The sequence below is a fragment of the Anas acuta genome, chromosome 2 (assembly GCF_963932015.1).
Source record: "Anas acuta chromosome 2, bAnaAcu1.1, whole genome shotgun sequence".
Taxonomy (NCBI): Eukaryota; Metazoa; Chordata; class Aves; order Anseriformes; family Anatidae; genus Anas; species Anas acuta.
This window is the reverse complement of record NC_088980.1, coordinates 96,078,868-96,106,765: the sequence shown is the minus strand read 5'-3', so window position 1 is coordinate 96,106,765 and position 27,898 is coordinate 96,078,868. Positions and strand designations below refer to the sequence as shown.

Sequence of the window (27,898 nt, the reverse complement as noted above, 5' to 3'; positions counted from 1 at the left end):
GCCGTGATTTAGCCACGGGGCCACGCCACAAGCGTGGTGGGGGGGCTCTGCCGTCCTCCTGCCCCCCGTGGGGCCGCCCCCGGGGCGGGGCCGCCGTCCTCAAAGCCGGGGCGGGCGGCGGGCGGCGGGCAGAGGCTGCGCGGGTCCTGCGCGGGATTTGCGCGGCCGGGGCAGCACCATGGAGAGCGGCGCGGCCGCACGCCTGGACGCCGCCGCCTTCCTGGGGGCCTGGCGCCGCTTCGACGCCGACGGCAAGTTTTTTGGGGAGGGGGGGACACGCGTGGGGGGACCCCACGGCGGGTGGGAGGGTGCCTGTGAGAGGGTGGGTGTCCCCCCGGGTGGGTGTCCCTCCGGGTGGGAGCACGAGTGGTCGGTGAGCAGTGTCCCCAAGCGTCGCTCATGGTGTCCAGTGGGTGTTTTGGCTTCCCTCTTCCCCCACATCGTGTCCAAACTTCCCTTGTTTTGCTCCCAAAGTTTTCGCCTTTTTCATCTCCTCCCTGCCCCTCCTGCTCTGTTGGCTCTTGGGTTCCCCATTTGCCCTAAAAAGTTTTCTGTAAGAAGAACCCCTACGGGATCCCCGCAGTGCTGTTCCCACCACCCCATAAGAGCAAAGTGATCAAATGGGGCATAAAACCCCCTGAGCAGACAGGAAAGGGGACCCCCACCCCGCAGCCTCAGCACAGCGAGTAGTCCCCGTAACGCCCCACCGCTGAGATGTTTTCCTTGCCTTTAGACAACGGCTACATAGAAGGGAAGGAGCTGGACAACTTCTTTCACCACCTCCTGGAGAAACTGGGACCAGAAGTAAGTACCGCGCCGTGCTCGTCGTGCACAGAGCCCACGTAACGAGGCAGTTATATTAGAGGTTATTTGTATTTATTGTCCTCGGGTTGCTAGCTTCCCTAGCAATCCCCGAGGTAAAGAGCTCCTCGCTTAGCAACGCGGTGGCATTTAGGCAGGTAAAGCAACAAGTGCGAAATGTTGGAGCATTTGTTTTCGGTCCAACATCTGCTCTCGCCGTGAGGCTGCAGCTGGCACCAGCCAAAGATGCTGATAGGAAGCGTGGAGAGAAAGTCATTTACTGCCACCGAAACACGTGAACAAGCAGTGCCACGCAGCCTGGCAGGGCGAGGGGCAGCACCACGGTGATGTTTTATTCCAGCAGCTGCTGATGGGCTTTGTTAATGAGAGGGGTTTGTTTCCAAGGTCAATTCTTAACAAATATTGTGTCATTAATTTTAAATAGTGCTTAGGAAGAAGAAGGACGTCTGTATGGCTGAAAACAGCCAGAGGCCAGATAGGAGTCAATTACTTTGCTCGTAAGGTCAAGACCTGGCTCCCAAGTGTTTCTGCTTTTCTCCCCTGGTTTACTTTTCTACTTGTGGCAGCCTTTCCCCATTTCACTCTCTGCACTACTACCAGAAGTTGCACAACAATTTACAGAGGCTGTTTCCCCAGCTCCAGCCATACTTTGCCTTCCACTGCTTCTGCCAGTTAAATACAAATCCTGCCTCTCGGGTTGTCTGATCAGAAGTATCTAAAGGACATGTTGGTAATGGTCCTACCATTTTCACTATGCAGCCTATGGTCAACCAGTAAAAGAAAAGGAGTAAGTGTCTTCCAAATGGAAGGGAAGGGTATGCCAAAAAACAGGTATTTAAGCAACAAGTAATTAATGAAAAGGGAAAAGGTAGCTAATGAAAGGCATAAAGTCATGACTATCAAGTGTAAAATCAAAATTGCACTTGCAAGCTGAGTAGGAGTCTTGGGTCTTCAGGGCTACAATAAGAAAAGATGCTGTGAGTCGCTTTTTTATCAAGTTTTTGTTTAACTTGCAAGTAAGTGTGGGTTGAAATGCTGGTAGTTTCTGCAGAAATGTTTCTCCAGAGCTCTCCAGAGCTCAGATGGTTAGACAAACAGATAAGCACACAGAGTTTAAAGCAAATCAGAAAAGACTCAAGGATAAGCGCAAAGAATCACTAGGAACCCAGAAAAGCAGTTCTGAAGAGAAACTAGAGACCTCGTGGTGGGTTTGGACAGGGATGCCAAGCTGCAGGCAGCTCCCTGATGATTAGAGGTCCAGAGGAATCTCCCAGCCCTGCTCAATCCCATAGCTGCCCCTCTAAAACTCCCATCCCATGTGGGGTTTTGGCAGCAACCTCACACCAGCTGGGTGCAATCTCGGTGTGTTACAGCAGTTTTGGCAGCCTTGCCGCCGTCAGTGTGAACTGTGCTATACCGGGCTCGCCTAGCTGGCACCTCACTTGCTTTTGCTCTCTAGGTTTAGCCATTAAAAGAAAAAGCTTAGCACAAAAGGAATGGAGAAATAATCATCTCTCCCCCCTCTCTCTTAAATTGAAGAAATGAATAGGTTAAACCTGGAATAAAGCACTTGCTAGCTGCCAGGGCACTCAGGCAGGCTCTGAAGTCTTTCTGGTGTTCTCCCCTGGTTTTCTGTCACACATCTGACAGCGTTTCCTCTCAGGCAATGTTACCTTGGGTAGTAAGACAACCTGCTGTCTTCTTCCCCTTGCTGACAGCCTGTTTGCTGTCCTCACAGTTTTATTTGGGGACAGGCAGCACCAGAGCAGCTTCTCTCCTGCTCTGCATGCAGGGCATAGCTGCCCTGTGTATGAGATCACCTGCAGCATTGCACAGAGCACACTTCTCCACCTGCTTTGTACAATGACTTTGTGTAACGATTTTCACCCATTTTGCTCTTTTTCACACGCTTTATTTTGTACAGGCTTGTGGTTATTGTGGGAGGGGTAAAGAGTCCCCCCTGCAGTGCTTTTCATTGCCCTAGAGGATGGTAATGGCATCAGTGACACGAGCAGTGAGCTGGGGCTGAGCATCCCTCTGCTTTAGGGCTCATTTTGACACTTATTTCTTCTGTGGCCTCTTGACATCTCTGTTCTCTTGCACTGTAAAAGAGAGAGACAGTAATATGTACTGGCGTAACTTCCAGATGTGTCGCAAGGATTAATTAGTGACTGCGTCTGAAGTGCTCTACAAGTGATAAATAATGTTATCAGCTCTGGAAGTTGTCTCTGCTTGAATAGCAAATGGCCTCATAATTATATTTTTTCAGCCTGCACTCTCTAAGCTGTTATTTCTGTTAATGACCACTGTAGTCCTTCAGCTCTGTTTTTCTTCCCAGCGACTCGGCAGCATCCCCAGCTGACACTAAATGCCAGGGGATCAGAGCAGCTGGGAAAACAATGCAGAGTGAGCCCTCAGCAATCTGGGAGTCAGATTTCTCGGTGACGGGGCTGAGCAAGGAAGGAAACTTGAAATGCCATCCAGCGAGGGAGGCTAATGCAATGTCTTTTACTGAACTATCAGGAAGCCAGGGAGAAAGGGAAAACTTTGAGGCAAGGGTAGACCTGAGTTTTGCCAATGTCTTTTAACTTTATAATAAACAGACCCAAATCCCAGATGCTGATTTCTGTCTCCCCCCGTCCAGCAAGGGGCAGTTCTAAGAAAATGCCTTTGATTTCCAGATGCGCATTACATGTGTAGAAGGGGTAAGTGCAACGCAGAGTTTTTTTTTTGATAATTTTAAGATTATCAAGGTTTGTGAGCTGCTGTCTTAATACATCTGCTGCTGCCATCACTCCCATGACTTCTCTCGAACCACTTCAGCCTCCAGCTTCACTGCACAGGTGCCGTGAGCTGCCTGTGCTCTCTCCTCCCGCTTGCTCATAAACCTCTTTCTTCTACATTATGGGCACATTTCCATTTGTAAAATCCATTATCTTGCAGTGAAAATTTAGTTTTCTTGCAGCACTGAAAAAGTAGTTTTATTAGAACAAGAAATACTGCCCCTATATTTCTCTCTTACATCACTATGCATCTTCCTTTATAGAAAATATTTAGGACCTTCCTTGCTTCTTTTTTGCTATGGTTTTAATGAAGCTCTATGTATATTCTGGTAATAATTAGATAAGGAAAGGTTTCTAGATGAACGCTGTAAATTTCGGATTGGCCTTTTACTGAAAATTTCGATAAAATCAATTATATCTGTGCAGATACAAAAGGAATTGTACATTACCATTTCACTTTTAAGGTTCTTTCACGGGAAGGCCTTTGTTTAAATTGGAGTAAAATTAAGCAGAGATTTAGGAACAACAGACTTTCAGATAAAAGTCTGTTGCCATCACCCAACTGGAAGTGTGTAAGAGGCCATGCGTGGAAGTCTTTGAAGTGCAAATTTGTTCAGGTAAGACAGGTATTAGCCTTGATATAATCCCCACTCCCACAAACCACCTAGATAGTTAAGACTGGGAGGGACTGAAGTTAATCTTCAGGAGCTCAGCCTGAACAGCTGTAAAGGATTTGTCCTTTATTGTTACTTCCAAAGATGATCAGCCCCCAGCCTCTCGTGCATGTCAGTCTTGCCTTGCACGACGTCTTATTTGTCTAAATCGTGTGTTTAACTTGGTGGTGAGATGACATGGTCAGGAACAGCTAGTTGCTCAAACCAAATTTAATGTCCAAAATATCAACCAGCCTCAGAGCCACCCAAAGCAGACTGCCCCTGTATTGGACCACCCCAATAGAGCCAGGGTCACAGAGCAGGTCTCTGGTGACCAGCAGGTCAAGTAAGAGCAAGAAGACCCCTACCAAAAAGCATTCATCTTGCAGCTCCCTCCAGGCTAACTCAGAAATCTAAACCCTGAGTCAATTCTCATAATTGCTCAAATAAATACATTTATTTATTTAGGTGTGGCTTTTGTTGGCCTTGATTATCCCGACCAATTCCTATTCCAATTGCTGCAAGTTAAGGCAGAGCACTGCAAACACCTGGAAGTATCTATAATTGCAAGCTTGACACGCCCATGGGAATAACAGGCAAAACTGATGTGTTTTCGTTGCCCAAAGGCATGTCAAAAAGCATTCAGCCTAGTGGAAAGGGCAGAACAAAGAACCTGTCCAAAGCCTAACCACAGAAACGTGACGGCACAGGGAAGGCTGCAATACCCTTTGTTCGATGCTGGTGTCTTCTATGTGAAAAAAAGATTTCCCACATATGTGCTGATGAGAGCTAAAGCAAAATAAGCAATGAAAGCCCGCAAGGGATGACACTGTAAGTGCTCATCTATTGTAGCAGGCAGGATTGTAGTAAATCCTAGCCAAAGTACAGGGCCAAGTCCTCCAGCAATGGCACTGCAGGTCGGTCAGCAAGATTGGCCCAGTAGCTTTGGGTGAAATCACATGCTAACAAAGACAAAGCAGTCCAGCATTCAACTACACACATAGAGTGAAATCATTCATCAATATAGAGATTTTTTAACACTACGGGATTTAAAGAACAAATGTTTGGCCAAAAAAAGTTCTCCTTCTAAAGTCGAAGTGTATGTTTCTGACGTCTCGTCTGGTCTTCACTGGCCTGCCATCATTACTATGTAGTTTTTGGCATGGTAATTATTGTCAAGGTTGTTTTCCAACTGTCATTCTTGGCATATGTAATTTATTTTCATAGATCTTGTAGGAACTTGATATCTCTGAGACCCGTTGCACTTCTATCAAATTTGGCTGAAACGTTGTTAGGAGAAACATGTGCTTAAGATAAGCTTCATTTTTTTTCAAGGAACAGGCTACAATAGTCACGTTTAATTTCTTCTTGCTTTTTATACCATTATCAGTATAGGGACTGGCTTCCAAAAATCAGGTCAAGAAGGAAAAGAAAAAAACTTATGACAAGGCTGTCTTCATCAGCAAGGATTAAGTGAGGCTGCCCCTTTCATCAAATAGTCAGGTCTCCACAGCGCTCCATGCATTCGCTTTTTGCTCCCCCAAAACAAATGACTCATAGCTGTATTTTCATCATGAAAAGCTGCTGACAAGCACATGGATCCCTTAAGGAGTAAAAATTTAATCAGAAAGCATGGGGCAAGTGTACAACAATATGAAAGGAATAGGTTAACGAAGGGGACAGATTACAGCCAGGTTTCCAAAGAATCATAATCAACCTTGACAAAGAAATTAAATGCTGTGTGGATTAAAAAAATGTGAACATGCCCTTTCCATTATTACAAACTGTATTAAAAATTAAATTACCTTTGTGATGCTAAATATTTCTGAAGGGTTTCCACAAAAGGAAAGATGAAGACTGGACTTGGAAAAGAGAAAGCAGAAAATTCATTTGTTATGGCAATTTCAATTATAGAAGCTCTCGTCTTCAAAACTATGTGGAAGAGCATCCGTAGAAAGAAATTTACTGCTCAGCCCTGAGATATGTATGAACAAAGTCGCAGCAATATTTTAAACTGTACTTTTATGAGGAAAAAAAGTGACGTGTCCTCTTTCTCACAGGGCATAGTAAGGATTTATTCCTTGACCGGGCAGCACAAGCATGCAACAGAGCTTAGAAACCATGCAGCATCCAACCTGTGAGGGACTTTATATTCATATAGAATAGAGATTCGTATGTATAAGGAATATGTATATACATTTTAGTTTATATAAAGCCAGAGCTTCATATGAAGCAACCTACAAAGGGGTTAGAGCATCCCTCTGTTCCAGGCTAGTTTTTATCATCATTACAGCCCAATGAAGATCGTATGTTTTGGGATTAGCAGAGAATTGCAACAGCATTTGTTTTCACAAGCTTTCACAAAAGCAGAAGTTTATCGAGCTGCTAACAAGTTTGCAAGATTTTAGCCCAAGCATTGAACACTTCTGAAAACTTTGCAAACCTTTGAAAGCAGGGAGAGAGGCTTAAAATGGAGATATTGCTTGAGACAGGCAACATGGTCAAGACAGCATTAGCTTTTAAGAAGAAGAAAAAAAAAAAAAAAAAGGATGTGCTCAGCTACAGTGCAATCACTCCTCAGAGAATGGTGTCCTCGAGACTGATTTTTTTCCCTACTCCCCTTATAATCCATAGAGGATTGAATAAATAGACTGTGAGCCTGAGGCATTTGCAACAAGCACATGTTTGGCTTTGGCTTTCCTGCTTGCCTCAACCTTTAGTTGAACAGCAATTTAATAATTACAGGGGAGGGAAGGAAGCAAGGAAGGAAGGAAGGAAGAAAGGAAAAAGCAAACTTTCTGGGAAATCTGGTGGCTATAGCACTGCGAGCAGCACATACATTAATGGCATCCATCCTTGCCTGTGCCTATCTGTAGTGCTCTCCTTGCTCTTCAGCCTCTGCCCCTTCTCCCTTTATTGTAAGACTTGCCCTGATCTGGGAGGCAAGGAAATATTTGTAAGAGTCTAAAGGCAACTGGAATATAAGATAGATGATACTTTTGCCCAAATGTTTTCAAGAAAGGTATTGGCATCTCCATCCATGGTCCTGGCTCTTCCCTGCAGCCTGCTCAGGCTGCCCCACAGCAACCTACAGACCTCCAAAGTCAGATTTCAGAGTGAAAGTACAACAGGAGTCATGCAGACTACATGCAGGCTTTTTTCCACCCTTTTTGTGACTGAAAGGCAATTGGAACAACCTACTGGTCTGCTTGCTCCCTCCCTTGGTTTGTGAACACCACCTTTAAAACCTAATGGTCATACTCTGAGAAGATATATCATACATAGTGGAAAAATCTGTAATATAAAAACTATTTTGCTTTGAGTGTGCATCTTGGGAAAGCCCATTTGTACAGCATCTTCTACTTCCCTTTTATTCCTTGAAAGCAAAAATTGCTTTTTAGCAGATGCCTCTACCTTTTGTGTTTCATAAGCAGCGTATTTATGATATAGCTTGTCCAATATGAAAAATACACTATACCTCTCGGACTAAAACCTATTGGAGCTGTGTTTTTGTACATTCCAGATTTGGGGTATTGACTTGACGAATTCCATAGCTTGAATCAGCTAAAAAAGAAAAAAAAAAAGAAGAAAGGAAAGGAGGCAGTCTTATTTTTATGCAGATAACATTCCTGCCACACAAAGTTCAATGAAGTAGTGGTTAAAAGCTGACACGAAGTTGAGCATTTACCAAATGACTAGTCTGAACTCTGCAGCACATTTTGTAAAATATCAGCTCTGATTATAGTTTCAGAAATAACTTATCCTACTGGGCCTGGAGGAGGATAATTTCAGAGTACTTTGCAAGCCTATTGAAGTCAGCAACTGATAGGCTTGCCTAATGCCTGGGAAGTGCCTGGAAGCGTCAAGGTGCAGTCAGGAGGCAATTTAAATGGCACAAGGATCACGAGCTATAATGCCGAGGGGATGGCCCTCCGGGGCATCTCCCCTGCAGCGCTGTACCCCAAGGGACATGCTCCACCTGCCCTACAAAGGGCTGCCTGGGTGCCCCTGTCCTCCCATTCCCCCTCCCAAATCCCCAGATTTTCCTCCATCTGGCTCATCCTCTGTTACCACAGATAGTGACGAGATAAAAGAGGTTTGCTTGCTCTAAGCAGAGCCCCCCTCCCAGTTACTTTGACTTGACACTTATAAATCGAAGCCAATTAACATTGTCTCCCTGATTTCAACATAGGATCCTCTGCATGGCCCATGCTATTAACAACTGATATTACACCATGCTGTGAAAGATTTTTGTGTGAGCCCGTAATGACTGTGTGCAGGCAGATGCTCATGAGCTCAGAGTCTGCTCTGAAGTAAGGTGAAGGCAAATTAAATGATACCATAAATGATCAGTCATACTGTCTGACTACCCATTTAACTCCAGAAATCTTCTTTGTGTTATCACTAGCAGCAAATTAAGGCTTATGGAAAATACCAGTCACACCTAAACATGTGGGAAAAGCTGGTGACGACGCGGGGGTCGAAATAACCCTTAGCTTAACGAGCTTAATCAGAAGATATGATATCTCACTGCCTTTGTAATGACTTCATCTGTGTCATCCTGGTGTGTCTCTCCAGCCCAGTCACTGTACAAATCCCCTGCAGCAGAATTGCTTGAGAGCAGCTGGGAATGGCATTGTCAGCTGGCTGCTACTGAGTATGGGCAAGGCCAGGAAGGTTTCGGAGCATCAGGCACGTGCAGGTCTCTTTGTGGTGGTTTCAAACACCCATCTCAAGCAAGAAGATGAGCTGCACAGGCAGCCCTATTACTCTGCTCAGAGGGGCTCCAAAAGTAGATGAAAAAGAGAAGCTGGGTTAGGAGACCCTGAAAGACACTGCTATATCTGTAACTCCACCCAGATGTTGAGAAGATAAAGCCTTTCAAGGGTTTTTCTACAGAGGTGGCAAGGATTTAATTTATGCTCTTGTAAAAATGATAGAAAATTATGCAGAGAGATGGATGGGGTCAGAACCAGGAGCTGGCCCATGCAGGTGCAGAGGGAAATGTGACGTGGTGAGCACCGCTGAGGGATTCACCAGCTGGGCTTCCCAGCCCAGCCACAAAGCTTGTCTCTCCAAAAGGCTGTCCCAGGCTGGGGAGGTCAGGCTTTGTGTAGCCAAGTCAGACCAGGTACCCTAAAGGTTACTGTTTTAAGAAGAAGTCGTGCCTGGTTAACCTACACGATGTGTTTCACCTGCCCCAGCAATGCCTGTCAAAACATGAAACCTGACAAATCCTGAGAGCTCCTCACTACGAATGAATTGATTATGGGGTCAATCAGATGCAAAGGGAATGCGAATTGCTTGAAATCCTATGTTATTAACCCAGAAATGCTGACGGGGCTTAGTGCCAGGTCTGGAACCGGCTGACTTTAAGTGACGCGCTGGGTGGACGAGGGAAAGGCTGTGGATGTGGTCTACCTTGACTTCAGCAAGGCTTTTGACACCGTCTCCCACAGCATTCTCCTCAAGAAACTGGCTGCTCTTGGCTTGGACTGGCGCACGCTTCGTTGGGTTAGAAACTGGCTGGATAGCCGGGCCCAAAGAGTTGTGGTGAATGGAGCCAAGTCCAGTTGGAGGCCAGTCACTAGTGGCGTCCCCCAGGGCTCGGTGCTGGGGCCGGTCCTCTTTAACATCTTCATCAATGATCTGGATGACGGCATTGAGTGCACCCTCAGTAAGTTTGCAGATGACACCAAGCTAGGTGCGTGTGTCGATCTGCTCGAGGGTAGGAAGGCTCTGCAGGAGGATCTGGATAGGCTGCACCGATGGGCTGAGGTCAACTGTATGAAGTTCAACAAGGCCAAGTGCCGGGTCCTGCACCTGGGGCGCAATAACCCCAAGCAGAACTACAGGCTGGGAGAGGAATGGTTGGAGAGCTGCCAGGCAGAGAAGGACCTGGGAGTGATGGTGGACAGTCGGCTGAATATGAGCCAGCAGTGTGCTCTGGTGGCCAAGAAGGCCAACGGCATCCTGGCTTGTATCAGAAACACTGTGACCAGCAGGGCTAGGGAGGTGATCGTCCCCCTGTACTCGGCTCTGGTGAGGCCGCACCTCGAGTACTGTGTTCAGTTTTGGGCCCCTCGCTACAAGAAGGACATCGAGGTGCTTGAGCGGGTCCAAAGAAGGGCGACGAAGCTGGTGAGGGGCCTGGAGAGCAAGTCCTATGAGGAGCGGCTGAAGGAGCTGGGCTTGTTCAGCCTAGAGAAGAGGAGGCTCAGGGGTGACCTTATTGCTCTGTATAAGTACATTAAAGGAGGCTGTAGCGAGGTGGGGGTTGGCCTGTTCTCCCATGTGCCTGGTGACAGGACGAGGGGGAATGGGCTAAAGTTACGCCAGGGGAGTTTTAGGTTAGATGTTAGGAAGAATTTCTTTACTGAAAGGGTTGTTAGACATTGGAACAGGCTGCCCAGGGAGGTGGTGGAGTCACCATCCCTGGAAGTCTTCAAAAGACGTTTAGATGTAGAGCTTAGGGATATGGTTTAGTGGGGACTGTTAGTGTTAGGTCAGAGGTTGGACTCGATGATCTTGAGGTCTCTTCCAACCTAGAAAATTCTGTGAAAATTCTGTGACTGGCAATTATAAGCAGCCATCTCGCCCCACAGACAATTTTCAAGGCTGATGATTTAGTGAACTACAGAGACGTTCTTCAAGGATAAGGGTGTCTTGCTGAATGAAACAAGATGAGAATTAGCAGCATCTGAACTTCTGTAATACAAATTCAAGCAAAACCCAACCCCAGGGATACAGTGGGAAGAGTTGGCTAAAGAAGCAGCATCACTGAAATGTTTTAGGGTCTCCAAGCACTGGTCTCCCAACTGATAGCTTAGTTGCTCCAAAGTTATGTGTAGAACTTATTTCCAGATCGTAGAATCATAGAATATCCTGAGTTGGAAGGGACCCTTAAGGATCATCAAGTCCAACTCTTGACACTGCACAGGTCTACCCAAAAGTTCAGAACATGTGACTAAGTGCACAGTCCAATCTCTTCTTAAATACAGTCAGGCTCGGTGCAGTGACCACTTCCCTGGGGAGCCTGTTCCAGTGTGCAACCACCCTCTCTGTGAAGAACCCCCTCTTGATGTCAAGCCTAAATTTCCCCTGCCTCAGCTTAACCCCGTTCCCGCGGGTCCTGTCACTGGTGTTAATGGAGAAAAGGTCTCCTGCCTCTCGAATGATGTTCAACTGAGGTGGTGTGTGTGTGGACTTTGAGAAGCATTAGCCCCCAGCTGTAAGGATGTGGTGTTCCTGGTGGTTACCTGTGGGTGAGACTTCCTCCAGGAGGCTAGAAGTGCACTGGAAGTGCCCCCAGCAACTTCCATGCATGTGTTGTTTTCCCCATGGCAGGACACCATCACGGAAGAAAAAGTTCAGAGGATGAAGGAGCAGTTCATGTCCGCCTACGATGTCAGCACCGACGGCCGCTTGCAAATCCAAGAGGTATCTCTCCTCACCCCCAGCCCAGGGTTTCTTTTACAGAAGGAGGGAGGATGAGGGCCTGGAGCGGACTTGGGAGATGTGAGAGATAGAGCTGGGTGGCGAATGGGTGAGTCACAGAGGGACTACGTAGCCAGATCTCTTGCTCTGGAGTTTATCTCCATGGCAGCTTCTATTTCTCATACTGCATCTGCGGCCGTCCAAGCTTTCCTTATCTTTACTTTCCCTGTTTTTTCAGCTTGCAAATATGATCTTGCCAGATGATGAAAACTTCCTGCTGCTTTTCCGCCGAGAAACTCCCTTGGACAACAGCGTGGAATTCATGCGGGTCTGTATCTCTGCCCGGCCCTTTCCCCTTGCACACCAATAGCTTCTTCAATACATGCACCCCAACCACCTTACCCTGAAGAGTTAGGACAGGCTGTGAAGGCACACAAACGCATCCCTGCCCTATCCAGGGACACGGAGAAACTCATCCTTGGCAGAACGGGCACAAGAACAATTGTGAAATACAAACTCAATTTTTTTTCTCTGCAAGTTCCTTCAGTTGAAATTTTTGACTGTTTTTCAAAGCAGTCAAAGATTTCAAAGACTGCTTGCAGTTGCTTTTATTTTCAGTTCAGACTGAGGGCTCCTGCAGATCTATGGCCAGCTGTGTGCCAACCTATAGTCAAGGCAATAAGCACACTGAGAAGCTGCGTGTACAAATTAGGTAAGAAATGCAGGCCCATTTCTCAGTCTTTTCTTCCATTTATAGAAAGCATGTCTGCGTTAAATACGTGATTGCAGCATGTCACACGTACAGCATCCACTATTGTGTGGAAAGTTTATTTTATTTTGTCCAAAATTAGTTAAACATTGGGTAACACAACAGCTTGCTCGTTAGGGAAGTCCCAGTTCAGATCTTTGCTATCTCCAGCGTGGGTGATTAATTGCAATATTTATGCAGTTGTATCCATCTATCCCTATCCAGATCTGGCGCAGCTACGATGCTGATAGCAGTGGATTTATTTCAGCTGGCGAGCTCAAAGTAAGTTATTCTAACCCGTCTCCTGGGGCTTGATCTACGGCTCACAGATGTCAACGGGAGCCCTTCCGTCGCCTTTACCAATTTGCTGCCTTTTTGTGCAGATGACAAATGGCACTTCTAGCTTGTTCACAGCCAGTTTAAGGGCAGGGAACCCTCTGGCCTACTGGCACAGCTGCAGGGACCATGCTGGGCTGGAAGAGGCTCTGCTGTCACCCCTGCTGTCCCACCGCCCCCTTGCCCTGCCCCATGACCCTAAGGAGCTGCCTCACCTTGGCTTTGCTCGTGCACCTCTCCCAGCCTTGCTGAACAGAATTGTCCTTTATTAATGGTATTTCTTCATAATCTCTTCCTGAACCTGTGGATTTTTTGAATGCTAATTTTTTTTAAAGGCTTCTGAGGCAGGTGCCTGTTCAGAAACCACCATGAACATGCTTTGAGCAGTCCCTGGGCTGCACCATCCATGTGCAGCCCCACACAGGCAGATACTGAAGTGTTTTGCTGAATGGAGACTATTTTCATCTGAGATCAGTTAGAAAATACTGTAGGACTTATGTTGTCTTTGCAGATTTTTTTTTTCATTATAACTGATTCTGCTACGCCTGCTCAGTGGAAATTTGGTTATTTTCTAATGTATTCATAAAAAACATGCTTCAACTTAAAATGTGACTTTTACATGAAATTGAAGGCACTGGTACTAATCAGGAATGTGAAGTTAGATTCATGTGCCCCTGATGAATGTGGATCTAGTTTCTTACTGCTCCTTCTTGAATTTACTCTGCACAGTAACATTTGACTCTTTCCTGACTACAGGATTTCCTGCGAGATCTCTTTTTGCAGCATAACAAGGTGGTTGCTGAAGTAAAGCTGGAAGAATATACTGACACGATGGTAAGAAAAGAGAGCAATAATGTTGTTTGGATTATAGTACTGCCTGAAAATCCCCCTGGGGGTAAATGTCGCGGTATGTGGTGTCACAGATGCCCTCTCAAAGGCTGTTTCTTCCCCAGGAGATCCCTGTGGGAAGTTAAGCAGCACATGCTGCTGCTGCTTCTTTGCACTGTACTGGACATCAGCCGTGAACTGCATTTCAATTATTTTTGCTTTGGGTTGAATGGTTTATTATGAGAAAACAGCTTGACTTTGTGCCACAGCAAACTAAGCCCTAAACCTGGTCAAAAAAAGATGTGTGAGGTGCATGCATCCTTCTTAGGGGGAGGTTCAGCCTCAGATAGGTCCCCAGCTCCCTCTCTCCTAGTAAAACCTTCTGCTCTCAAGAGATGCAGGTATCCATCTCTTCTCCTCTGCAAAACCTAGAAAGCCTTGCTGTCTCCCCGCTGCTTCCCTGAAAGGCTGGGAGCTTGAAGGCTTGAAGGCTTTGTTTTGTCCCCTGCCTTCTCACAGTGTAGCTTTAATCCTGCAATCATCAGCAATATAATATTTGGTGTAAATTTAGCATCAGTCACCTCGATTTCAGAGCAACTTATTTTATCTAACCATCGGAAAACAAGAAAGAAAAAAAAAAAAGCCCATTTCTGATGTCATTATCAAGGGTATCATTTGAGTTCCACCAGAAGACACCTACCGTTGCAATTTTCTAAATGATTTTCACACGGGACTATCTTGCTTCTTGGCACAAAATCTGTGTTTGTACCTACAGAAGAGCTTGCTATGCAAGCAAATGAGGAGCTGCCCATGCATTTTGAAATACCATGTTATGAATGCATGAAGCATCAGTGACTAAAAACGAGACCCTTGAAAGCAAAGTGAAAAACTGTACCTAATGGTGTACAAAGGTGTGTACGTCTTTTTGTATTTATAGAACAGTGAAGGGAGAGGAAAGCAGACTGCAGAAATTATTTTCCAGCTGGAAGAGCTTGAAAACAATAAAAATCCAGAAGCTACAGCCAGAATGAAAATCTTTCCAGCAGTGTTTGTAGGTAGCAAACAGCTTTTAGGCTGCTCCATTAAGGCTCCCTTCCCCAGCGGCTCATCTCTGACCGAGGGCTGCTGGTGGATAGGTGATCTGAAGCGTGTAGACATTGGGCGGCTCATTTCCTCCAACTTTTTTCCCTTTCCAATCGTTTCCCAAGAAATACCTGTGATTTCTGCCACCCCAGTGCAGCTAGATAGCAACACAGTTGGGAAGAAATGTGGTGTGGTGATGCAGTCTAGGGCTGACAGCCAGGGGGCCTGGTTTCTATTTCCATATTTTTTATAGATTGGCTTTGTGTCTTTGAAGAAACAGTTTAGTCTCTATGCTGCAGAATAAGATTTGATCTGGGAAAGGGAATGCTTCATATATCTGGGAAAACCTATGACTTGAAATGCAAGTCTGGCTCATGAGGACAAAAGTTTGCAAGCCATAATGCCAAAAGGATCACAGATGTTATTAGAAAATGAGGATGTGGCAGATGTCTTTTTCCCCTTTTGATTCTTTGCTATAAAGATTGAGGAGGTCTACAAAGACACCTGATCCCAAGAGCTAAGGTGGGATGTGAAATCACAGAGTAACATCACAGGTGCTGCAATGTCCTGCAGCAAAATGGAGGGTGTGCATCCTGTGTGTCACGGCAAGGTAAGAGCATCCATGTGGACAGCATCTCTACAGTAGCAGCTGCACTGCAAAAAGTGATTGCATGGGAACTTGTCTGAAGCAGTCGTGCAATATTATAGGGAGGGAAGAAAAATTCAGTCTTACATTATCAGTGTATTAAAAAGAGAGAAAACTGTATTAAAAAGGGGAGAAAAAATGACTCAAAGTGCCAAGAACAAAGGTATGATGCCAAGACCCAGGTGATAAGAGCACTCTGCTTTCTCTTCCTGTTTTCTGCATGGAGCAGGAATGTCCCTCCAGGAAACTTCTTCCATCACCACTGTCACGGTGATAGAGACCCTGACATACTTGGCCAGAAAGCCAGAGCCTCACACTTCATTTCTGAGTCTTTTACAGGCTTTCTGTTGCATCTCTAGCAACCATCAACACCATCAACAATTCCTTTAGTGCAGAATGGAAATATTTGTATTTCTTTGCCCCCCAACTTTGTTCCCACCCTTGCTTAGCGCACAAGGTCTTCTGGATGAGGACCTGGTTTTGCCACCATAGCTACAGAGTGTCTGATGGTGGCCCATCCGTCCTGTTCAAGGCTTTTAAGTGCCACCGTAATAACTTGCTGCTGAAAGAAGCAGCATCCCAAGGAGCCGTAATCCCATCTGTCTCCACAGGCATTCACAGATCTTTGTCCTCTTCTCCATGCACTCCACAGCTGGCTGCATATATCTTAAGCAGCTACTGACACACTGAGTGGGCCCTCGAGCTTTCTGGCAATAGGGATGAAGAGGAAAAGATAGAAAAGATCTTTTTAAGGAAGATAGCCAAGGTAGAAAGTATTCCTTTTGGAAGTATTGCTTTTGTTTGTTGCTTTGAGGAGCCAGAGATGTCACTAGTGCCTCAAAAAAAGAAGGGCCCTTCTCTCTCTGACCTAGGTTTAATGTAGCGCCACAAATGTTGGTCCTGAGCAAATGTTAAGGAATATGGAAGAGAATATTAATATTAATGCTCACTGTCATTGGTGAAGGCTCTCTCCAGGCTTAATGGATTTTGGACCCAGCTACGAGTCTTATTTCCAAATTTGTGGTGTAGGCTCTTCAGACTTCTCAGATTCGGATGCATTTACATATATAGACTGTTACATGTATGCATGTATGTATACACACATACACGCACATACATATTAATATTTTTATATCATTCTAACGTTATATTTTATATATATTTGCATATTTATATGTATGAACACATTTCTCATTCTTTATCTTTAGCCATTTCAAGTCAGACATAGGTAAAACCAGAGTATCTGAGGTAGTGTTTCTGCACTGCTTCATTGTTACTTGAAGCACTTTCCCATTTTTAACATGTGTATATTGTCTGTCTGCAGAAAGCAGCATCACTTTATCAGGTTGCTTAGAAGCCATTTGTTAGCAGACTATTCTATTTTCTTGTGACCTTGACATCCCTTCTTCAGAGAGCACTGATTTAGATCAGGGATTAGATGAACAAATAATGAACCCTTGGGAAGAAAAGCAGTAGGGAATTTGTTGGCATTGCACAAGTACTATGAGTTTGTTAAATCAAATCTTAAGGAGAACCAAAGTCACTGAGTAATGCTGTGAAACAACATCTGAGTTCTCAAGGCTTTTGGTGAGGGAATGAAAGTAGCAATTCTGTGCTGAGGAAGCCCTTTTGCAGGGTTTCTGTTAGTTTTTTTGCTTAAAGATATATGTGTGTATATATATATATATATATGTATATATATATTTGCTTGTATTGATAGTCATTAAGGGTGTATTCATATTTTCTTTCACACAGGCATTTGCATGACAATATAAACCCTGATGTGCTGTTCCGAATCTTTGAAAAAAAGTCTGTGGGCTTGTCTTCTTCCAGAAGAGACAAACCACAGATGACTTCTAGCCTGAGAGTTGTGGGCAGGGAGCAAAGTGCTTAGAGGCAGAAGCAAAGCTTTGGATTGCTCTGAGCCTCTCTGGGCAATGAGAAGATGTCTGGGAGATGGGGTGGGGGAAGGGATGTAATTGAAAGTGGAGGTTTTTGATAGTGCGGTAAGAATATTATGCCTTCTTTAAGCAACACAAAATGGAGAAATGAAAACTTGCCCCATTACTGCTTCATCACGAGGAGTGTGGAGGATGGCAGTAGTACTAACAACCTTTCCCATGCTCCTGGTGAAGTTTCAGACCATGCACACCCAGTTTATGCTTACATTTCCCGGCATTTTGTCACGAGTGACAGCTTCCATACACATCCATGCACGTAGCTGTGTACTTCAGCAGAATGTTGTAAATGCCTGAATATGAACCAGATTTAAGATGTAGCTTTTGATGAAATTAAGTATTCATCCCTTGTCTTCTGTAAGAACAAAATTCACACTCAGCTCTTGCATTTTGGCATACATTATTACCTTGTTGTAGTTCATAGCTTCCCAGATAGCAGCATGCTACTCTAATTGGTAATCCCAGTGCCTACAAGCCACATGCAGGGGAAAGCTCGATACTGAGGCAAAGTTCAGCAAATTATGTTACATATACTGCTGAAATAGTCACTCACAGAACACCAATACTCACTTTTTGAATTGCTTTATGTTAATATAATCAGGCTGAGCATTAAAATGTCCTGTAATTTGAGCATTTTAGCAAAATATAAAGGATAAAAATAACCAAACCAGAATATACTCTTTGCCCACCACAAACTAAATTTCTAGGAAGTCAGTAATGTAAGTGCAGTGACTAGTAATTCAATAAGTATTGGTCATGAACTGCAACATCTGAAGAAAAATAGTATATGGATATGGCTGAGGATGAAATCTTATCTCCAGAGAAGTCAATACAGCAATCCTCCCAGCTATAATGCTGCCATAGCTTAACCACGCTTATCTGCAGAAGTTCTGGGGATGGAGCTGTGTATCCTGAGCAATCATTGCCCACACATGTGAACCCACAGCTGACTAGGTGAGGGCTCTTGTTCTTCTCAGTGCAAAGGGAAACAGGCGCACTTCTCCCTGAAGATGCTCTGTGTCCATGTGAATTGTGTACTACCTTTATTTTGTGTTGGTGGACTATCGGTGGTTTTGTGGTTGCTCGCTGTCTCCTCTGCAAAGACTGGATGCTCAACGTGGTTACTTCTTCATCTGTGAAGTTCTGTCTTTCTGTCTGTGCTCTTTGCCAATGCCTGTGTATTTACACAAGGAAAATCCAGGTGATGTACTTCCTTAGCACCTTATTGGGCAAGCTAGCTTATCCATATAAATTAAGTCATTTATGACCACCATACAGAGCAGTGCAATGGAAAGACATCTTTATTATGATGACAAAAGCCTAAACAGAGCCTGATATGTTCCTTAATACATCCTAATCCAATTTCCCAAAGCCCTAGAAATATGATAGTGGAGTATGGCCTAAGACTGGTGGTTTAAAGGAGAGTTCTTTGTACTTCCCTTCTCGTGATAGCGGCCCATGCTGGCCTTCATCCCAGGTTGCTCTGTATGAATGCTGTAACTACAAGAGACTGTGTCTCCAGTTCTGCATTGGCACTGCAGCCACCGAGCCTCCTAACACCAGCCATCACACTGGGAGCCCTCCCTGAGCGCTTCCTCGTGGCTCTGGGTCACTGCGACTCCTCTCACTGCAGAAAGGCTGCCTTGTTGTGTGAGATAAAGGGAGGGTTCCCACATAGCTCATGAAGGGTTCCCACATACCTTGTGAACACCATGGAGATAAATCTGGCTCCTATGTCACTTCTGGACTTAATCCCAGTGGTTCTGTCGTCTCCAGTTTTGCACTGTGCTTGCTGTGACGTAAGCCAACAGAGGCAGAAAATCACATTTCAGCTCAAACTTCACTTCTAAAGATCAAAACCCACACACTGCATGTGCCTGCAGGGCTTTGAAAATCAGGTAACAGTCTTTCAGGAACCAAACGACTCTTAGAAACCCTGCACAAAATGACTTACCTAGGTTATACAGGCAATCTGGTGGGGCAGAGAACTGAACTTCTGTTCCAGGGGTCTCACAGGGCCCTCCAGGGCTCTGCAAAAGCCTCTGGGCCACCATCCTTCCCCACAGAAATAAGCAGTCTTACTGCTTGGACAAGTGTCTTTGGTCTTTGTTTATACACATGTAGTAACTTTTTTTACTCCTTGGCTATTTTAGTTATAGCTGATGTGATATAGGTGGTCGAGATGTACATTTTTAGAAGGCAGATGGTCAGGGAAGAGACAACTCTCTCTGTGTCTTCCCCCAGGGATGATACACTTCATTACACATCAGAGAAGGGACAGAAAAGTGTTTAAAAGCCAGCTTTAGTAATTCCACTGATGACAAACCTATTTATTTTGGTTGTTTACTTCTCTCCTTATCTCTGTCACAGAAAATAATTTGGGTTTATAATCTTATATGGCTCTTCAAAGCATGTGTGAGCTTTTCATATCTTGATGTTTCAGTGGCCTTCTTTACAACACCTGATTGAGGAGGCAGAAATGTTTTTTTGCTGAATTCAAAGCCAATGGCAGTTTTAATTTAGCACTTGAAATGCAAGATGTAGCAACTTTCATTTTGTGAAACCAGATCTCACTTACGCTCTGTCTGCCTCAGAGTACACAGACTAAATTCAGACAAACAGAGCTAAGACTTCCCTGGTGCACTGCCATTAAAACGTCAGAGAATTAATTTGTGCAAACATTGGGTAGCTTGACAGTAAAACAAATGCATCGTTTTATAAAGCATACTGCAGAATGCAACAAAGCTTTTAATGAAATTGAGTGTTATTTAAACATGCCAGACCTTATCCTTAACCACATGGAGATGTTGCATATCAGCCTGGCAGCATAAATACACCTTTTGAGAATGTAAACTGAAAATCCATCAAGTTTAACATATCAAGATGGTGTGCAAAGGCAAAAGTTTCAATTAGAAACAATCTCATAATAATTTAGAATACCTACTTCTCCCACAAGGTATGCATCATCATATGGGGTGGGTACCCTCTGTCATTCTTTGTGTGCTTATGTACACAATTAGCAGATCAGATCAAACACTTGCACGCTTGAAATTTGAAAGTTTAATTAATGAACATTTCCCTAGGCTTTTCCATCCCAAGATTGCCATATAGCGTGTATGCATGAGCTACAGTTGTCCAAATAATAGGATTAGGTCTATCTTGTTAGCTGTGGTACCTGAACTAATTCAGTGAATGCTATTCCATCTTCCCTACGTGTTTTCCATCTTTCATGTGGAATTCACAATGCAAGAATTAGACCAAACTAGCTCTTCCAGCAAGTTTTTTTTTTTTGTATGGACAACAAAAACATCTCATAGGTTTGAAAATTTCATTTAGAATGTTTCCTGCAGGGAAAAAAAAAAAAAAAAAAGACAAAAAGACAATTTGAAAATGCAAAGATTCTCTCTTGATATTGCAAAAACAGAGATGAATGAAAGAGGGCAGAGAGGAGAGCTGTTTAGATATAAGTAGACATGGTAAACCACTGGAAGTTTACTGTTAAGCTCAAAGATTGAGTGCAAATGAAGAAAATTGACTGGGGACATTGCTTTTCAGTAAGCATTCCACTAAGGGATGTATTATCTCTGTAGTTAAATTTGTTTTAATGGAGTCTGCAATGCTGCTGGAAAATTGCAAAGGGTTCAGAAATGGATAAAGTTGAAAACCACTGGCTCAGAAAATTGATAACGAAGCAGAAAGGCTTTCACAACTAAACCATCACCTCTAATCTAGCCTGTTTCATTAAGGGCACACAAAGCTCTCCAGCTTCTCACAGCTATTTGAGACTTCCAAAACCATGAAAACACTTTGTACCCACAACATAAAGCAAGTGCAGGGCAGGTGGGACACTTGAAAGTCCCAGGAAAAATATGGCTACACTAGGGTAGCTTATTTTTATGATAAATGAGATGCAACTTGAGATGTTTCATGGGAAACGAAACTCATGGTGTGTCTTAGACAGGTCTACCTAAAATGAAAAATGGGCCTAAGACTGCTTCTTGGATTGGGGACCAATTCAGTCCCGGTCCCAGAAGTTATCATCATGGTCAGCATTTATGTATGTTTATTAGCATGACTGTACAGTGGTCAGGAACACATCGTCATGGAGCTGAGCTTCTCCCAGGAGCTCTGTGTGTTTACTTTCTTGAGGAATCACAACGGGAATGGCACATCTGGAACCCTGTTGGAATCCAAAGTCTAGGCTGAAACACAGAGTTTTAAAGTCTCAAGAGAGTACTTCTGAAATGCCACAGAGAATAGAGGGAAAAAAACCTTTGGGAACTCAGAAAATATATGTAGGAGGATCTGGGTGGAGTTCAAAGGGTTCAAAGGCCGTAATTTCCAGCGTGTTCTGATAAGGGACTTGTGTCTCTACGTGAGGACTAGGCCAGCACCTTCAGCTCAGCCTGCTCTGTCCTGGGCAGGCTGAGCTCATCCCAGAGGGGCAGAGCATCCGCAAAACGCTGCCTTCGAGGCTATCCATCTTATGGTGGGTTCTTACAGACCTGTGGATACTGTGGGGGTCACTAATGCTCCTCAGCAGCCTACATGGAGAGAATTAGAGAAACATTTTCAAAAACTGTTGATTCACTAGACAGCCCAGGGGCTATGGCATCCCTACTACCCACATTTTGGCACCTTCTTTAGCTGGCTAAATAGGAGTTCATCTCCATAAGCTTCCTTTATGGAGTATTTTTCAGAGTAATTGTGCAAGCTGGATGTTGTAAGGCAGCCTGCGAGGGCTCCTCTGCAGAAGGAGCTATTATGGTTATCTCCCTCTCTCCTCATACAACATACAAAAACGGCTTAGCCACTAATGTGGTCATTTGGAAAGAGGTTTTTAAAATGTGATCTGCGGTGATTTACCTCTACAGGGAACATTAACCATTTTCTATTGCCTGCAGAAATACTGCTTTATCTGCAAAGAACCGAAAGCTCAGCTTTTTCTCTCCAATGGCAGTGGGGTGCTGTCATTGCAAGGTCATTTCAATCCCTCAGTGGCACCAGTGTGGGCAGCTCCCACACCCTGCCTCCAGCCTTGCCCTGTTGTGGCCCAAGCAGACACCAGGGAAATATCCTCACATTGCAGTGGGACAAACTGAGGGGCAGAAGGCAAGGTGGAAGTAGTCAGCTAAGATGGAGAGGGACATCTTGGATTGACCCAATCTGAGAGAAATCCTCAGGATGGTTCAACAGCTTTAATTTTCTCTCTTTACTTTGCTCTAGGCAAAAAGAAAAAGTGGGAAAGTGGCTTTCCTTGTGCCACTGAATATCTGCATTGGTCTCTGGATATGAGTTTTCCAAAGATCTCAGTATGGACCTTCAGTTGTCCATATGAATTTTACACTTTCTGTCAATAGCTGAAAAAGTGAGCCCATACCAAGTGTTCATCAAAACTCCCATCCAAACCTCAGTACTGTAAATCACAGAAGAATTAATAAAAACCTGATGCAGTATCTTATTTACTCCCAGCACAACAGAGGACTACCACAGACTCACCAACCTAAGTACAAGCACCAGAGCAAGGGGCAGGGATGAGGTAGAGCTGACAAAAAAAAGACATTGTGTTTACTCAGTGGCACCCCAAGAAACATCAGAGGATGGTCACTGTGAACCTATGGAGCATGTGTCTGCCCCAGCAGTGTGCTACCACACCAAAGATTTTTGGTGATCTGGCTGCTTGTAACCACCAAAAAGAAATGAGGTTCATGGAACAAAGACCAATGCATGTTTTCTTATTGAGGATCTGACAAAGAATGACAATCCATCTTAGGAAAATATGTGTTTTTTCCCCCATTCGTATATTGAATACATTTTTTCCTTTTAGCTTTGAGCCATAAGTTATTCATGTCTGCGACCCATTACACTCTTCCCCCATCACTTATTTGTGCCTTGTAGGGAAACACAGTACCAAATACATTAAATAAACAGATAATATCTGGCGGTGAGTCACCAAAAAAATTGCATTAAGAAAAAAATAATATTCAGGAAAGGAAAACTTTTGCACTCACCCAAATTAACCTCTTGAGATTGGCAGCATGAATCTTCTTCCCAATCCTAGCCAAATTTATTTCAAGGCACAGCAAAATGTCTATCAGCTTTTTTTGTATGTCTCCTCCTCATGGCCTATCTATTTCATGGTGACACTGTCTTCTTGATTTTTAGATGAAAATCTTTGACAAAAACAAGGATGGACGGCTGGACCTGAATGACCTGGCAAGGTAGGCTTCAATTACAATGATGCATTTTTCAGCTTGCAATGCAGATCTAGGCAAGGTGATGACTTAAAGCAGTAATATCTCTCTGGGAACATGCATTTGCATCCTAAATTACATCAGGCACTCTCACGTAGGCATCTCAGGTCTCTGACACATGGTCCCCACTGTGATAGCTTGTGAGTGCTTAGTGCTGATGACACTGAGCAATGCTAGGAGTGGTTCTTGGTCACCAACTTGCTCTGGCACGGCTTGTGCCCCCCCAACACGGATCCCCAGGACGTGGCAAAGAAGCCAGTAGTGCTGCTCCTCCAAAAGGTTGGCAGTCCCTCTCAGCAGAGGACAAGCATTTGTTTCATATTGCCCTGTGCAGCACAGATGGCAAAGAGGTTTTGCTCCTTTATTGAGGAGTCAAGGCACCACTGCTGATGAGTTCGGCCATGTCAACAGGAGAGGATTTGGAGAGACAAGGTGAATGAAACACATTTGTGATTGAAACACATTTCTTGCACCTTGAGCCCTTCAGTTTGTGGAAGCATTTTGGCACACCCCAAAACTACCAGCTCTAAGAGCCTCGGGGCAAGCAGAGCAGCTGGGAAGATGAAAGCTTTTATCAGTGCTGTGAGGGACTTGGGGAGAAAGTGTGGGTTGGGAAGGAGTGTAATTTGTGTGGCCTCAGAGCTCAGGCCAACATTACCTCATCCCTTCCTTTTCCAGCCAGCAATTCTTCCTCGAAAAGAGGGTGATAAATTACAATTTCCTGTAACACAGCACAATAACCCAGTCGCAGAGGAATAATAGTCTGGCAGCTCTCATGTCAGAGGCTGGCAGCCTCCACTGCAGTGGGCCATCAGGAACAAAAGCGAGAGGCAGTGGTGCTAAGAAACCCAGTTTTTGGTGAGCCAAGGAAGACCTGCGGCTCCCCATCACACAGGGAGGGAGGGACGTGCTTACTGAACAGCACCCATGAATAACCTGCAGGAGGTTTTCTATTTTAAAGGCCCGTAATCTCAAATCCTCCAATGACCTGGAATAGTTCAGGGCAGTTTGTGTGAAGATGACAAAGCGGCAAGATCGTAATTTAAATCTCTCTTTTCAGGATTCTGGCGCTTCAGGAAAATTTCCTTCTTCAATTTAAAATGGATGTAAGTATTTTTGATGCATTCCTCCCATCCCTCTCAGCTAAGATAACCTGTGCCAAAACCCGAATCTCTTTTTTTTCTTTTTCTTTTTCATTTGTTTCTCCTCCCTGCATGCAGGCTTGCAGCACAGAGGAAAGAAGAAGAGATTTTGAGAAAATCTTCGCACACTATGATGTTGTGAGTCCTGGAGGCTGTTCCTTTGTGGTCTTTACATGACACTGATTAAATATAAGCTGCTAACAGTTCCTCTCCCTGGTGGGTGCTGTGGGTTGCAGCAGTGCCAGATCCCGTGGGCCAGAGGTGTACAGGTGGGGCAAGCAGATCTGGGTGATGCTCAGAGGCCAACTGGCAAAGGACACATTTTCACTTTTTCAATCAGCACAGCCAGTACTGCTGCATTAACAATATCTCTCTGCAGGAGGTGCAAGGGCTGCAGAAAAATTAAATCCCTTCCAGTACTGAGCCAAGAGTAATTCTAAACCTGGCCATGGGCAAACAGAAACGCCCAACCATTGCTTAGAAAACAGCAATCCAGAGCCACTTCTGCCATTCACACGGTGGTGTGGTGTGATGACCAGCAAGCCTCACTAAATGGTGGGAGATGTTGCTGCCATTTGAGGGGAAGAGATGCTTCGGAGAAAAGGAAGGGTTCCTAGCTTTATTGGGCTCAGTGACCAGGTGGATCTACTGACTAGTAAACATTTCTGTGGTTTTGACTTTCTGGAGGGTTTTGATGTTTCTTCCATCTTTCAGAGTAAAACAGGAGCTCTTGAAGGCCCAGAAGTGGATGGGTTTGTCAAAGACATGATGGAACTGGTCAAGGTATCTTCACGGCTCTTACTATTTATTAACACCCTATATGTCCTATAATAATGCAGTGTTATTCTGGTAAAGTTATGTAAATAGAGTGGTTAGTGGGAACAGATAGTCAAATTTCACTTTGATCAGAAGCAGAAACAAAAGTCATCATCTCAGCATAAACATGTAGAGTATTTCACCATATCACAGAAATTCTGCCTGACAAATTAACACAGCTTGACTCAGCAGTTGTATTTAAGAAAAGTCCATTCTAACTCATGCTCTGAGATGAGCAGATATTATGGTATCATAAACAGTTTATGAAAATGTAGTCACCACCTACTCTACCCACACAGACATATTTTTTACTCTAAAGACATTAGTATTTAGGATAAAATAGCTGAAGGGTGTGGAGTTAGCTGAAAATAAAAATGGAATGAGTAATATGTGCCTCTGCCTTTTCATATCATATTTGAGTGAAAAGCAAGGTAATGCTGGTCAGAGATGGGAGCCCTCAGCTCCCGCTGACAGCGACGCTAACTGAAGGTTCCCAGAGCATCATGAAGCTCAGCTGAAACTTCAGGAAGTTCGTACTTAGGATCCTTGATGGTTGTGATTTTGTAAGGCCACACAATCAGCTTTAGAGGCCGATATTGATAGAGCTGCCTCTGCAACAGGAATCTTCTTTGAGTCAGAGCAAATCATTTCCCTCATTATCCTGCCTTCAGGCTGCTGGAACAGCTGTTCAGAGAGGACAGGGCAATTCATAATCAGGAGGTGGTAACAGTAGTACAAATGTTTACACATAAAAACAAAAAACACAACAGTTGTTACTCCTAAATTCTGCCTTCTCAATGATGAGCAAGTGTACCTTTATTGATATCGATCAGCCTACAGTCCCAAGTCCATTTGGCAGACACCAAAGACCTCACCTGTGTGCAGGCAGCTGAGAGTCTGTGTATGTTGTGGCCATGGCATGTAGGGAAGGGTGTGAGGACAAATGGACCACTGGGCTTGTGCTCTGTGCATGTGTGTGCAAAGGAGGGTTGTACTTGCTCTAGGGGCCTTTCTTCATCAGCATCACCCCTGGGCACCACTAGCTGTGTGCGTGCATTTGATCTCCTCGTTAGGAAGCGGAGAGCAGGGAAGTGGTACAGCATTAACAGCAGGCAGAGGCAAGGAGGCCTGTAAAGTATGCCTTTAGCATTCATTTGATCCACTAAAAGTATTTCTAAGCTGCTGACTGGCTTGTAAAATAGTGACCTGGCAACAGAAATGCCATGTGCAACATGTGCGTCTGTGGGCAGCAGGTCTGAGAGAGGAAACAATGAAAGCAGAGGGCCAGACCTTTCTGCAGACACTTGTTTGAAGCAGATTAAATACTGCTGATCCTAAGGGCAAAAACCATCTCACATTTCCTTGTGGGACTCACCATGCCATAAGCTTAACCATGCCCGTATTTGCAGGGCCTCATTTACCCCTTCTCTCTTCACTTCCCCACTCTAATGAGCTGATGTGGGGTCAGGCCACTTGGTTGCTCACCCTTTGTGGCATCTCCCTGCAGCTGCACTGCCTCCTGCTTTTCAGAGCTGCTGAAATCCAGAGCTGTTTTCCCTCTTCACAACATTGTTCTCTTTTGCCTGCAGCCCAGCATCAGCGGGGTGGACCTGGACAAATTCCGCCAGATTCTGCTCAACCACTGCGATGTGAACAGGGATGGGAAGATTCAGAAATCGGAACTGGCCTTGTGTCTTGGGCTTAAAATGTCCCCGTAGCTGTGGCAGTGCTTGTGGCTGTGTTTTCCTTGTGAGATTGCCTGCTACTCCTGGTGAAAGTGTGCTGTGTAAGCAGGCAGGTGGCAGGGCAGGGGGGCATTTGTATGAAGGGGCAGCAGATTGGGGAGGACAGTTTTATCAGTGTATGTAAATACCTGAAGGGAAGGGTGCAAGGAGGATGGAGCCAGGCTCTTTTTGGTGGTTCCCAGTGCCAGGTCAAGAGGCATTGGGCACAAATTGAAATGCAAGGGTGTCCTTGCTGGAGCAGGGCTGGGACCAAGCGGCCTCCAGAGGACACCTCAGCCATGCTGTGAGTCTGTGACAAGTGTCAGTGGGTGGTATTCAGTAGATGCCACTGCTTGTGGGCCCCTCCATCAGCTTCTCTACCCACAAGCACACCATTTGCTCAGAAAAGGTGCTGCTCACCTACTCCTGCCCCCGTGAAACACTGCCCAGCCTGTCTGCTAGAGTAGGGACAAGCATCTCCTAATGTCAGTGCTCTTGGGCTGCTGCTGCTGTGTGTTTCTGATGGTTGCCTTCCGTGTGAAGTCATTACTTTGGTGAGCATTGTGCTTTTGTTTGTGCAGTTAAAATATTGGATGGTTGACAGTGTATTTGTGCAGAAATAAAAACAACAACAACAACAAAAAAAGGCAGTTACAGAAAATCAGAAA

The 27,898-nt window shown here is 44.8% G+C and overlaps 1 protein-coding gene across 1 annotated transcript; it reads left to right on the top strand.

The window, feature by feature from the left end:
- SCGN (secretagogin, EF-hand calcium binding protein) lies at positions 1-27,898 on the top strand. The gene is made up of 11 exons (XM_068671305.1): positions 1-251; positions 734-804; positions 11,606-11,698; positions 11,934-12,023; positions 12,669-12,725; positions 13,536-13,613; positions 23,460-23,515; positions 24,609-24,654; positions 24,769-24,828; positions 25,405-25,473; positions 27,096-27,898. The coding sequence occupies exons 1-11, from the start codon at positions 179-181 to the stop codon at positions 27,222-27,224; spliced, it is 822 nt and encodes a 273-aa protein (XP_068527406.1). The 5' UTR covers positions 1-178; the 3' UTR covers positions 27,225-27,898.

What these genes read in the sequence shown, in the direction of transcription:
- SCGN (XM_068671305.1), top strand. Translation starts at nt 179, where the DNA reads ATGGAGAGCGGCGCGGCCGCACGCCTGGACGCCGCCGCCTTCCTGGGG. An exon ending in GCGCCGCTTCGACGCCGACG is followed by an intron (nt 252 to 733) that starts GCAAGTTTTTTG and finishes CCTTGCCTTTAG; the next exon opens with ACAACGGCTACATAGAAGGG. An exon ending in TCTTCGCACACTATGATGTT is followed by an intron (nt 24,829 to 25,404) that starts GTGAGTCCTGGA and finishes TCCATCTTTCAG; the next exon opens with AGTAAAACAGGAGCTCTTGA.